Source organism: Corvus moneduloides, chromosome 2 (genome assembly GCF_009650955.1).
Source record: "Corvus moneduloides isolate bCorMon1 chromosome 2, bCorMon1.pri, whole genome shotgun sequence".
NCBI classification, from domain to species: domain Eukaryota; kingdom Metazoa; phylum Chordata; class Aves; order Passeriformes; family Corvidae; genus Corvus; species Corvus moneduloides.
Window position 1 is genome coordinate 88,416,071 of NC_045477.1, and position 12,606 is coordinate 88,428,676.

At 41.0% G+C, this 12,606-nt stretch overlaps 1 protein-coding gene across 2 annotated transcripts in view; it reads left to right on the plus strand.

Moving 5' to 3' along the window:
• Positions 1-1,508: 1,508 nt before the first annotated feature.
• PPP2R3B (protein phosphatase 2 regulatory subunit B''beta) overlaps positions 1,509-12,606 on the plus strand; it is a 53,592-nt gene continuing 42,494 nt past the window's right edge. Inside the window, exons 1-2 of one of the 2 annotated variants that reach the window (XM_032100231.1) lie at positions 1,509-1,537; positions 2,964-3,331. In XM_032100231.1, coding sequence (XP_031956122.1) covers positions 2,984-3,331 — 348 coding nt within the window. In that variant the 5' untranslated portion in view covers positions 1,509-1,537; positions 2,964-2,983. Of the gene's footprint in view, positions 1,558-2,963; positions 3,332-12,606 lie in introns of both variants that reach the window. The other variant, XM_032100230.1, reaches the window with a different exon arrangement.

Consider the following 12,606-nt stretch of genomic DNA (forward strand, 5'->3'; position numbering starts at 1 on the left):
ATACCAATGAATCACTGGTGTAAAATATACCAAAGAAAAGAACTATATGGGCCAATGGTCAACCACCTAAACCCCACTGGCAAGTGCACCTGGGGAGCCTCACAGGGGTGCTCGTGAAGGCTGACAACCACAAATTCTCAGTGTATGTTTTCTACTGCAAAAAAGAGGCTGCAAACAGATTGGCACACATCATTCTCTTAGTAAGGGGATTATCCTTCTATTTGTTACTGCTTCCACCTCCTCTTTCATCCTGACATTTGCAATCCTGTAACACTAGTGGTAACCACAGCCACTGTGTAGAAAGAGCATTTAGTGTTCTCCTTTTAACAGCATTTAGCAGCTGGAACCAGCTCACTTTCACAGAATCACAGAATGGGTAAATTGTGTGGAAGGGATTACAGTGGGTCATCTCACCCAACCTCCCTGCGTAGGCAGGGTCGTCCTAGAGCACATGGCATAAGAGTGCAATCCACATGGTTCTTGTATATCTCCAATGAGGGAGACTCCACAACCTCTCTGGGCAATCTGTTCCAGTGTGTGTGGTCACCCACACAGTAAAGATGTTCTTCCTCATATTCAGGTGGAGCTTCCTGTGCATCAGTTTCTTCCCCTCTTGCTTCATGTCTTAGTTGTTGGTACCACTGGGAAGAGTCTGGACTCATCCTCTCAGCACCCCCTGCTTAGATAATTATACACATTAATAAGGTGCCCTCCTAGTCATGTCTTCTCGAGGCTGAACAGTCCCCGTTCCCTCTGCCTTTCCTCTTAAGAGAGATGCTCCAGTCACCTTACCCTCTTTGTCACCCTCTGCTGGACCCTCTCCAGCAGCTTCACGTCTCTTGTGCTCACCAGCCCAGAACTGGACACCACCAGGGCAGAGTAGAGGGGCAGGATCGCCTCCCTCGACCTGCTGCTGCTCTTCCTAATGCATCCCAGGACAGCACTGGCCATCTTGGCCCCAATGCTGGCTCATGGACAGCTTGTGGTCCAAGGACCCCCTGGTCCTTCTCCGTAGAGCTGCTCCCAGGTAGGTCAGCCCCCAGCCTGTGCTGGTGCCCAGGGTTATTCCTGCCCAGGTGCAGGACCCTGCATTTGCCTTTGTTGAATTTCAGACAGTTCTCTGACCCTCTCTTCAACCTGCCGAGGGCCGTCTGAAGGGCTGCACAGCCCTCTGGGGTATCGGCCACTCCTCCCGGCTTTGTGTCATCAGCAAACTTGTTGAGGAGATACTCTGCCCCTTCAACACTTTGCCAGCTCCTCTCAGAGAACCAGTCAGTGGGGAGCAGCCTGTGAGACGCCGCGGCCTTGTCAGAGCTCTAAGTCGGGCCCAGGTGGCGGCGGCGGCACAGCGGAGGCTCGGGCAGCGTGGCAGCGGCCCGTCGCCATGGCGACCGGCGTCCGCGTCCCGCGGGGCGGAAGGGAGGCGCTCTCGCGAGATGGCGGCGGGCGGGCCGGGCCGGGCCGGGCCGGGCCGGAAGGAGGCGCGCATTTGAAGGCGGCGGCGGCGGCGGGAAGGGGCGGTGGCGGAGCGGGGCCGGTGAGCGCGTCTCTCCCGTGGTGCGGAGCCGCGTCGTTTCTGAGCTGCTTCTGTGGGGCGAAGCGCGGCGCCCGCCCGAAGGGAGCGAGCCTATAGCGGCGGTGCCGGCTCCCCGTGCCCGGGGCGGTGCCGGGCTGGCCCTTCCCCAGGACCGTTTCTTTCCAGGCGAATGGCGCTTGAGGCTGGCTGGGCACGGCCGCCAGCGCCGTGAAAGTGTTGAGCTGAAAAAAGTAGGGAAAGGAGGTGGTCTTCAGTTTCAGAACGGACTAACTGCACTGCGAAGTTACAGCGATTTGGAAAGTTTTAAGTGGTGCAGTGTTAAAAGGCTTCTAGTTCTGCCGTGGGACGAGGATGGGCTTTAGGTTTTAATAGGATGTTCGTTTGCTAGGTATTACTCGTTTCCAAATTGAGGTGCTTGTCTTAAGGCTTTTCAGCCAAGTATTTGCGTATGGAATCATTTAGGTTAGAAGAGACATCTAAGAGCGAGAATCCTCTATTTTTTATCATATGCTTCATGCATATAGATCAAATCCTGCGAAGGGCTTTAAAAAAACACAAACATGAGGAAGCATAGGTTTTATTTGAACTGTATCAAATCATGAAGTAATTGGATGCCGAAAATCTTGATAGTAACTTGAGTTCTGTTCTCAGTGTTTCATTCCAGTCCTCTGTCTCTCTAATACAAAAAAAAAAAAAAAAAAAAAAAAAAAAAACAAAAAAAAAACCTGTTTGTTTCAGGTGAATAACTGAACCTGAAATCATACTGTCCCAATTCTTGAGTTACATTGGTTTGGTAAAACTGAAAAAGTGAATGTCAAGTATAACATTTTAACATGTTTTAAAATATCAAATGACAGGGCTTTGGGAATCACTCACATGGGGGGATGCAAGATTTTAAATCCGTAGCACAACTTCAGAATGAAAATGGAGCATTCAGTCTTAGTTCTAAATCTCTTGACTGAAAAACTTCTTATTAAATCTTATTTCTTCTATCACCAGGGCTTAGCATAAACTGCTTAGACATTTAGTTCTTAGCATGTTCAATTATAAGTATTTTCAAGTCTTATTCATCTTAATACATGTGTTTTTAACACTTATTCATAGACGATACTTGTAATATTTGTTAGCTATCTCTTTGAGAAAGCCCAAGTGCAATTTCTTTTTCTCCAGTCTCCATCATTTACACAATATGCTTTTAAAAGAAGTTATCCATTGTTTAGAAGAAGGTATTGGAATTGACTCTGATTTATGGCTTACAGTTGTAAAATGTTGTTGAAGTCGCATGTTAAAATATAACTCCCAACTCATGTTGGTATCTTGAGGGAATAAATATCAATACTTTGTTAAATAATGCCTGTGAAACACTGAAAGTCGAGTGGAATATTTATATGATTGTCAAATCTTTACTTTGAATTTGACCCAACAGAATAGGGAAACTGGAAGAGAATGTCACCTGGAAAAGTTCTGCAACCTGCAGTGAAAATGAAGGTGGATGAACTCTTCTTGTGCTGGTTGAGTCAGCCTGCTACTCGGCTAACACTAAAGGACTGCTTGAGAAGAATCAAGAATAAGGAGAAAACAGAGTTTGGTAACGCAGATTCAGGAAACAGTAAAAATGAGAGTTTCAACAGTAAAAATTCCAATTCCAAGCAGTGTATATTAGGAGATACCAGATTGCCTTTGATGTCTTTCAGTCCTCCTCAACTTTCTACTACTCTTCCATCGGCAACTCCAGCTAGGTCAACGAACACTTCTAATGTTAGAGCAACACGTCGATCCTCAGGGACCAAAGAAGTAAGTTTGTTATTAGATTTATTTGTTTAAATGGAAATGAATTTTGTGTTTGTGGTATTGGTGAATTATGTAAGTAAGTATTTCCCCCAGAGGAGGTATCAGGAGTGGAGTGAAGCAGCAGCACTGAACATAACATATCAATGTTTGTGTGTCGTTAATATCAGTGGATAGGTGGCCTAAGCTTCCATAAGATTATCTTGGCTCCTTGCCATCTAATTGGGGATGAATTTAAGTCCTTGTGTTTGTGTTCCTTTTATAACATACTGCCTTGACTGCAAATATTCCTTTGTCTAATGATACCAGGCACTGTTGTTAGTACAAGACTCAAATTTGGCTCCACTGCATCTGCATATTAACAAACTAATTGTTTTGGTACTGCATGGTACATTCAGCACTTCCTTCCTAATGGGGTCTTCATTTATAACAGACAATGCCCTCTATGCAAGGATAGCAACCCTGCCCCCAACCTGAAATATTCTTTTTAAGCTTGCAATTCAACTCAATCTAGTCTCTAGCTCTTTTTGTAAATTGTAATAACAAAACTGGATAGAAAATATTGTGGTGACAGACAAAAGTAAGCATTGCTTTTGTATGATCAACAGCCATAGAATTATAGAATGGTTTGGACTGCAAGGGGCCTTCAAGACCATCTAGTTCCAATCCCTCTGCCATGGACAGGGACACCTTCCACTAGACCAGGTTGCTCAAAACCCCATCCAACCTAGCTTTGAACACTCCCAGGGGTGGGAGATGCACAGCTTGTCTGGGCAACCTCTTTCAGTGTCTCACCACCCCCATAGTAAAGAATTTGAATAATTTCTTCCTAATATTTGATCTAAACCTACCCTTTCCATTTAAAGCCATTCCCCCTTGTCCTGTCACTACATGCCCCTGTACCAAGTCCCTCTCCAGCTCTCTTGTTGGCCCCCTTTAATCACTGGAAGGCTGCTGTTAAGTTCTCCCCAGAGCCTCCTCTTCTCCAGGTAGAACAACCCCAACTCTCAGCCTGTCTTCTTTGGCAAGGCACTTCAGCCCTCTGATCATCTCTGTGGCCTTCCTCCGGACTTGCTCCAGCAGGTCTACATCCTTCTTATGCTGAGGACCCCAGAGCTGGGCACAGCACTCCAGCTGGGGTCTCACCAGAGCAGAGTAGAAGGGCAGAATCACCAACCTTGCCCTGCTGGCTGCACTGATTTTGATTCAGCTCAGGACACAGTTGGCTTTCTGGGCTGTGAGTGCACATTGCTGGGTCATGTTGAGCTTTTCATCCAGCAACATCCCCAAGACCTCCACCTCGGGGCTGCTCTCAATCCATTCTCCGCCCAGCCTGTATTTGTGCTTGAGATTTCCTTGTCCCAGATGCAGTTCCACTTGGAACAAGGCTTCCACTTGGCCTTGTTGAACTTCAGGAGATTCATAAGGACTTCAAAGAGTTACTATGCTGTTTGTGCTATAGGACTATAAATTCATATATTTTAAAAATACTGGAAAATTGTAAGAGGTTGTAACTCACAGTCACTCTGCATACTTTGGTATCTAACTTATTACAGTGGACAAACCTGGTATCCCAGAGAAACCTCAGTTTGGTAAGGGTAGAGAGGATAAAGCTGAGGATGTGTAAGAGTATAAATTAATTTTTGTTTGTTGTTGATATGCATTGAGTGTATAGACTTACCCTTCAACCCACAAGAGTAACAGCATGACTACTGTTTTGCGCTTAAACGTTTAATCTGAAGTGATCTCTTGGTTTCATAAATACTAATTTTCAAATCTAGTTTGACAACTTCTTAGCTCCAAAATGTCACATGTCCAGTCTAGTGTTTGTCTAGATTGATTTTACAATAATGGGGACTTGTATTTATGTATAATCACCAGCCAGACAGCAGGGCATGACAATTGATTTACTTTTGTTGTTGTTGTTCACACTGTTATATTTCCTGTTCTAGTGAAATGCAGAAAGTCAGTCAGCAGATGCTCAGTTTATTCTTGTATCAGATAAAAGCAAGCAAAGGAAGAGTTTTCATTAAAACCCACTGTTATTTGCTATACTTGATCGCTAACTTGTGTACTGTATTTTCGTGTGTCTTGGTTCATTGCTTTAAGTAAATCTCGTAAAGAAGAACTAGAAGAGACTAATGAAGAGTAACATTCTTGACTTAATTGGAATTGTTTGTATAGTGCTGAGAGAGAACCTAGAGGAGTTAGGTTGTTGGTTGCTTGAGAAGGTTGGGGAAAGGGAATTTCTAAGCAATGAGAAATTTATTTATGGCTTTACTATTCAGCTGAACTGAAGCTTCATCCAAAAGTTTCTTAATCTCTAAGTGTAAATTGCATTTACAGCTGGCATCAGCTCTTAAATATCACCAAGATCTGCATGTTCTGCCATGACAGTGTATTTTCTTTTTCTTCCACAATGTACCCCCCTTTCTTCCACAAACTACCTCATGCAGTGTCAAAACTAATGCATGTGCTGTTGTGCATCTTACTATGTTTCTCAGATCAAGCCACAATGGTTTTACCTACCTCATATGAGTTTTAAGTAAGTTAGAGGCTCTCATCTAGTTTCTATATATGGGAGAAAATGTTTCAGATACTGGACCTATAGTACAAGCTAATACAGATTAAATTCTAAATAGCAGTCCTCGAAAATGGTAGAAGTTAATGTGCTTAGCTCTGTGTGCGTGAGGGTGTTATTAGGAAAAGGCTTTTACATCCAGCCATAGAACTGGAGAATTCTTTCTTTTTGGACTACATATGTCAACTTAAGCATCTTACTAAACCTTTTCTTATTGTGCACTGGAAGGCTCATAGGGCAGCATACAAACATTTAACTTATTTTGGCATGGTACATTTTCGTATCACTGAGCTAAATCACTACATTTGATTATGGGTAAGGTTGCTGTATGCCTTTTCCTGTTTCTTAAAACATTCCTGCAACATTTTTGGAGGACACCAAACAATAAAGCTGATAACATTAAACTACCATCCTCAAGTAATTACCAGGAAGTAAATATCAATGTGTAGGAAAACAACATTTTCATGCTACAGGTTTCTGTACTTATTAGCAGAACATGCTTGTCTGAAAGGGAAGCACTCTTAATTAGAATTTGATTAGATATTTAATCTTTGATACTTTAAACAGTAGCATATGAGCAAAATAAGTTTGTGTGCTGATGGCAACCATTAAACAGCATTAAGAGTACTGTAGCTGTCAGCTATTGTATTCCAGGGGGTCTTTTCTTTTTTCCAGAGATTAGCTTGTAATTGAAGCCTGCGGCTTATACTTCTATCCAAAATTCAGAAGTTGCCATGTATTTTGCTGAAACACTAATGTTTTGTCAGAGGAGAATTTGCTGTCTTTCAAGATAGTTGAAACCCTCCCCTGATTAGCAAGTCAAAAAAGTACTTTCTCCAATAATGAAAGAACCTACATAGTCTTTATGGAATTTTTTCATCTGGACAGGTCACTTAAAGCCATGTTAAGACTAAACTGTTGACTTAATCCACAGCACATTTTAAAATCTAATCAGAACTCTACCATGAAAATTCATCTTACTGCAAATGAAAACAGAATAATAACTGCACTTTTACTGCAAATGAAAACAAAATAATGTTTGCTTAGGAATTGTTTTTTTCCTTTAGGGAAGGTATTTTGCTTCCCTTGCATGGTGTCATTCACAGTGAGGTGGATATCTGATTGTACCCATTGTATAAACGTAATTGCAGAGTTCTGGTCACTGTTGTTATGTGATGTGAAGTGCTTGCTAGCATTTGGTATTCTGCAAGTAGGCCTGTGATTTGTATGCACTAAATACTTCAAAAAACAGAAATTTAGAGACATAAAAAAATTTCAACATTCAAGTCTCAAATATTTTCTGAGTGTATTGAAGAAATTCTGGACCTGTAACTTTCAAACTTGAAGAATTTCTTCTAACCCTTATCACTGCTGAACACAGATTTAACAGTTTTTCTGGGACTCTAGTTTATCCTAAACACATGGGGTATACACAATTGTACACTGTTCATCACATTGTCGAAAATGCCGGTCCTCAAGGCCTAAAAGGTGCCACAGGCAAGATGTTTAATCCTAACCCAGCTGGTGTGCAAAGCATCTGGGGAAAAAAATCACAGAATTCCCTATGGGCATTTTGTGGGGTGGTGGTGCAGAGAGAATGTGATACAATCAGAAATACTTCAAAGTTATTTTCCGTTTCTCTGCAGGGTCAACCTTTGATATAAAGGTACTTTTTGGAGTGGTTTCACTGTTCCTCCTTGTTATCCTGTGACAATTAAAGCTCATTTCCTCCTATTTCTAAAACTTGAACATTTTTTACTGCTTTAATACGTATCTGCTTAGCTTTTTTTTCCTCAATAATGTTCTTGCCAAGTTTTAGTAAGCAGTTACTTGATTTAAACATAGTAGTACTGCTGCGATCCATTTTAGTTTAAAGGGAGGCTAGAATGAAACCTTTTAACGTTGAAGTCTGAGTAACACTTAATAGGTGCTTTTTGAAACAAATTAATTCTGAGGGCTTGGGATAAAGGGTAGCTGGGCTGATACCATCATCTTATTAGGTGTCTGCTCTGAATTGCTACCCTGTACACTTTCATACCAGAAGCACTGTTAACACCAGAGCCTGGGTTATGTGAGCTGTGTTAGCATTGCACTGCACACCAGGCTGCGCTGTGTGGACTGAGTGTGGTCTAACACAGGCACCCCCTAACTCTATATTATGCAAAGATAGTGTTAGTAGTGCCATGTCCTATCACTAAGTGGGGAGGATGGTGGGCATGGCTTTCAGCTCAAGCCCGTGACTTAAAGGGAGACTGTAAATAACCTGGTATCAAACCGATGTACTTTTACAGCGATAACAGGGTACTATGAGAGATGTCAGCATTAGTGTGATCTCAATAAAGCTCCTTCTATGGTGCCAACAAAGGAAGGGCAGCCAAAAGTTCATATTAAGGTCTGGAAGAGTGCAGCTATAGGTGCTCCTATAAAATCATTATTAGTTTTGAGTGGGGTGAAATAATAGTAGGCAGCATAAGCAGCACTGGTAGTATGTTGTGTTATTCATCTTAAGCTTTGCTGTACTGAATAGCTTGGAATAGAAGAACCATTATCCTGAATAGAGGACTAGCTGTTCTTTTTATTTATAATTGAGAAACTGAAAGTTATTCACTGTTGTAGGGTTTTGATAGTGCTCTTTATTCTAACTGTATCTTGTTATCCTGGCATATAAATGTTACTTTTGTTAGCAGTTGTATTGATTTTGTTTACACTTTGTGCTTTATTAAAAGAGATAGTGAACTTTTGTCCTCCTTCAAAGCGGCAGTTGCATTTGTGTCCTACTGGAAGCTCATATTTTTTATATGCTGCATCCAGTCTTAAGAGTTTTTGGTATTTCTAGTACTGAGAAATGGAATTCAGAATTGTGTGGCTTTCTTCAAGTTTGAAGTTCACCTGAGTCCTGACACAGGACAATTAAAATTAATTCAATTTTGAATTATGACATTTATTAATCACAGTCACTCCTTTGTGAGTAACTGATGCTTAAAAGCAAACCAAAAAAACTTCAAAGCTATATAAGATCATTACTTACTTCCAGTTGCTTCTCTGTCCAGCCTTTTAAAACATGTAAACTTAATTATAGCTTTTACATCAGTCATTTAAACAGTGCATTCTTTTAACAGGTGTTCAATCTGTGAGGAAATGAGCTATTGATATAGAGGAGATAGCCTTCTCTCTTTTTTTGCATTCAGTGATGCTTGAGAACCTGTGTTATATTTTTTGAGAACCTCTTCATATGCCTTGCATTTACTCTGTCGGCAAGAAATAAACTTGAGGCCAAAAGTATGTATGGGCTTACTTCAGTACAAAACCATAAATGCAGCTCATCCAGTGAACTACTTTGTCCACTGTTGGACCTAGTCAATGGCTGCACAGGATTTGTCAGCAAGCCATGTTATGAGAAAAATCTATTAAATGCCCAAAGTCAGTGTACTGCTGAAAATGGATGACTCCCATCCAAAGGAGAGTTAGGGATGGATAGTCCTACTTTGTTATTCTGTTCAGCTCACAAATGCATTGTCTTCTTGTTCTCTTCTCATGCAGAGCAGTTAAAAATGGAAAGTTGCTAGCAAGAAATGCATTTCAGGATCTTTCAGTATAGCAAAGGCCAGGTATGGACTATCTAGTTTAGAAATAATTCTTGATAGCATTAAATAATGGTGAGAGTCTAGTCATGAAAAAAGAACTCAGCATTTCAGGGTTTTTTGGTTTGATTTGGTTTTGCTTGCTTTCTTAGTCTAGCAAAGAATTGCTGCTTTCATTTGTCTTCTACTAATTATGTTTATGTAATTTCTTCTTTGTATTTCCTGCCTCATAGTAGCTGTGTTTTAGCAAGCATTGTTAGCTGATTGACTTTTTGTATATCTTCCTGAACGATTTGTTTTTACTACTGCCTTCTTTCCACTTTAAACCTCTGGAATATATCTTTAATACTACCTTAGTCATGCTGTTACGTGTTTTTTCTATATTGAAAAGGTGCTACCTTGCCTTAATTATCTTCTCTTAACTGCTGTGTTCTGCCCCTCACTATTAAGTTACTTTTGTAAAGGGTTGCACTAGTTGCATAACAACCCTTTACATTGGCTGATTTGGAGATAGAACAGTTTTCTTTCCACAGTTAACCCAGGAGCCACTCTTAATTTCTGCACCATCACAGGCTGAGGGATGCAATTGGGTTTCATGCTGTTTGGCTATTCAGCCTTGTTTAAACTTCTTCCAAAAGCCAGACAGGCTTTCTGTCATCTTGGTTCCTGTGTTACTGGATTGAAGACTAGACTCCAGCAACTAAAAGTTTTATATGGCTGAAAATTATTTTCTTGGAGGCCTCCTGTAATGCTGGGATGCTTTTTCCAAAGGTTTGAGGTCACTTCCACATCATCTCTTAAGACTTTAATATACTGTTGGTATATGCTTCTGACAAGAAATTCTGGTTTGCTAGGCAAATACTTAAGGGTTTTTTTTAAAGTATTCTAAAGGTTGTATTTCCTCTACATTACCCAGAATATTGTGTTACTTGTTTTGTGTTACTCTTGTGTATGTTCAGATCTCTGTTAAAGTGGTAAAACTCTTTGGCCACAGTCCCTTGAGTCTGATCCATTCATAGTGTGTATCTTTAGCTTTGGAAGGAAGCTCTGAGCATGCATCTTCCCCTCTGTTTGTTTATCTAGCTAATAATAAACTGCCAGGATACTTGAACAGCTTCATGGCTGGCATCCAGCGCTTCACCCAGTAAAGGATTTTGCCTTATCTTTCACTGGGGAGAATTCAGATTTAAAATAAATGTAACATTATACTTGAACACTTCAGTCTGGATGAAAGCTGACTTTCCCCTTTCCCTGTGTTAGTTCATGACTGAAAAGATTAAAACAGATCTTAGGGGATTCTTGACCACATTGCTTTATAAATGCTCAATCTCTAAATGTGGCAATACAAACTCCTTTTCCATTTAGATGGTGAAAATGATGTGATTAGTAGCTGCCAGTGTACTTAAGTTTACTCAGTTGCACAGAGATTGTTCATGTATTGCAATCTACAAACCACAAATATTCTGCATCCAGGTATGTAAACAACCACTAGGTTGGAAGCCGTAGTGCTAAAACAGTAGTAGTCTAACAATGGGGTTCACTGAACACCTACCTTGGGCAGTGAAGTAATTAAGATTTTATTATGACAAAGGAATGTAGAATATTCAAAATACTGAACCTGGTTTGCTGGTTAAATTATGATGGATTCTGAGTTCTGTTTGAATAAAGGGCGGAAGTACACAACTCTTTCCAAAGTGGAGTTCAGAGCACTTCTTTGTTACTGAGGCTCCTCCAGCAGGTTCAGGAGCTCCAGGCCTTTTAGCTTCCAGACTCGCACTTCAGTTTTAGGTTAGCTCTCCATATGACAGTCCACCATCTTAATGACATAATACAGCCACATCAAATAAGACTGAGTGTAGCAACAAATGGGAGTGCATCATCTGGTTGAAAAGGATGAAAATAAAAGCAATTTAGGTGAGAAGATACCTTTCCTTACCTCAAGTAAGGCCTACTCTGCCTAATCTGAAACAGAATCTGCCTGGCAATACAACCTTCCTGACCTTCCAGATTTTGGTCTGGAACGGTTATCTGTTGCCACAGCAGAATTCCTCTCCTACTCTAACACCTCAGTCCTTCATCTCAAGTTCCAGGCATGCTGCTGTTGTGTACTGCATGCCCAGTTTTCTGCTGACTTCCCTGTGGCCAAGGTTTATCCCAGGTTAGTTGATTTAGTCTTCCTGAAAGACAGTGAGTGACAGCCAGATTTGCTCAATGCAGTTGGATAGTCTGGTCATGCCAACCACAACATGTCTGACTCTTGCCTTGTCAATTCCTTTCTTGTTTTCCCACTTCCGAAAGAAATAAATATCTTCATAACAAGTTGCAATAAAGAAGCAGGAGGCGGGGACAGGACTGGATACTAAATTAAAACCAAGAAAGCAGGTGTTTTATCATCATTTACTTTCTAGCAGTGTGAGATAAACTAAAAAAGGATCCAATTAAGACAAATCATGTTTCACTAGTACTTTTTCATAGTTTCTTTGTCTTAATTGAACAAGGATATTTACTGTGGGGTTTTAATATAGTGTTATGTTACAGAATGGCTATGAATGGATAAATAGGGCTAAAGATTATATGGGAGTAAAATAGTGACATCCAGTAAAAGAAATCCCTTAGTGGTGAAAAAGTTGTTTTGGGCTGTGTACATCTTTGTGTAATCAGGAAAATGGCCTTATTTAATTTATGAGGGATGAAAACTGAGTAGGATTGGCCAGATCTTTCCTTTTTTGTTGTTAGTAACTAAACTTGTGCATGACAAAGTACAGATAATAATGTTATAAACATATATTATAGTATTGGCTTCTCGCAAAGTATTAAAGTAGATATTATATAAGGTTAGAAATGCTTTTTGCTGTGTGGATGTAGTTTTCTCTCGTTTTAGCAAGAATGTTAGCAAGTGTGAGCAAGTAAGATAACCTCCAATCGAGCAGAGGATGAGGCCCAAGGAGCTGCTAATCAACACTTTGTCCAGGGAACAAAAGGGCCCAAAGGCTGCTCCGCCCGGAGAACGGGCGGCCAGGAGGGTCCGAGAGCCCTTATCACCGCTCTGCCCGGGGGGCAAAGAGGCCAAAGCTGCAATCAGCCCTGACTGTCTGGAGAATTAAGAGATCCACCCTACC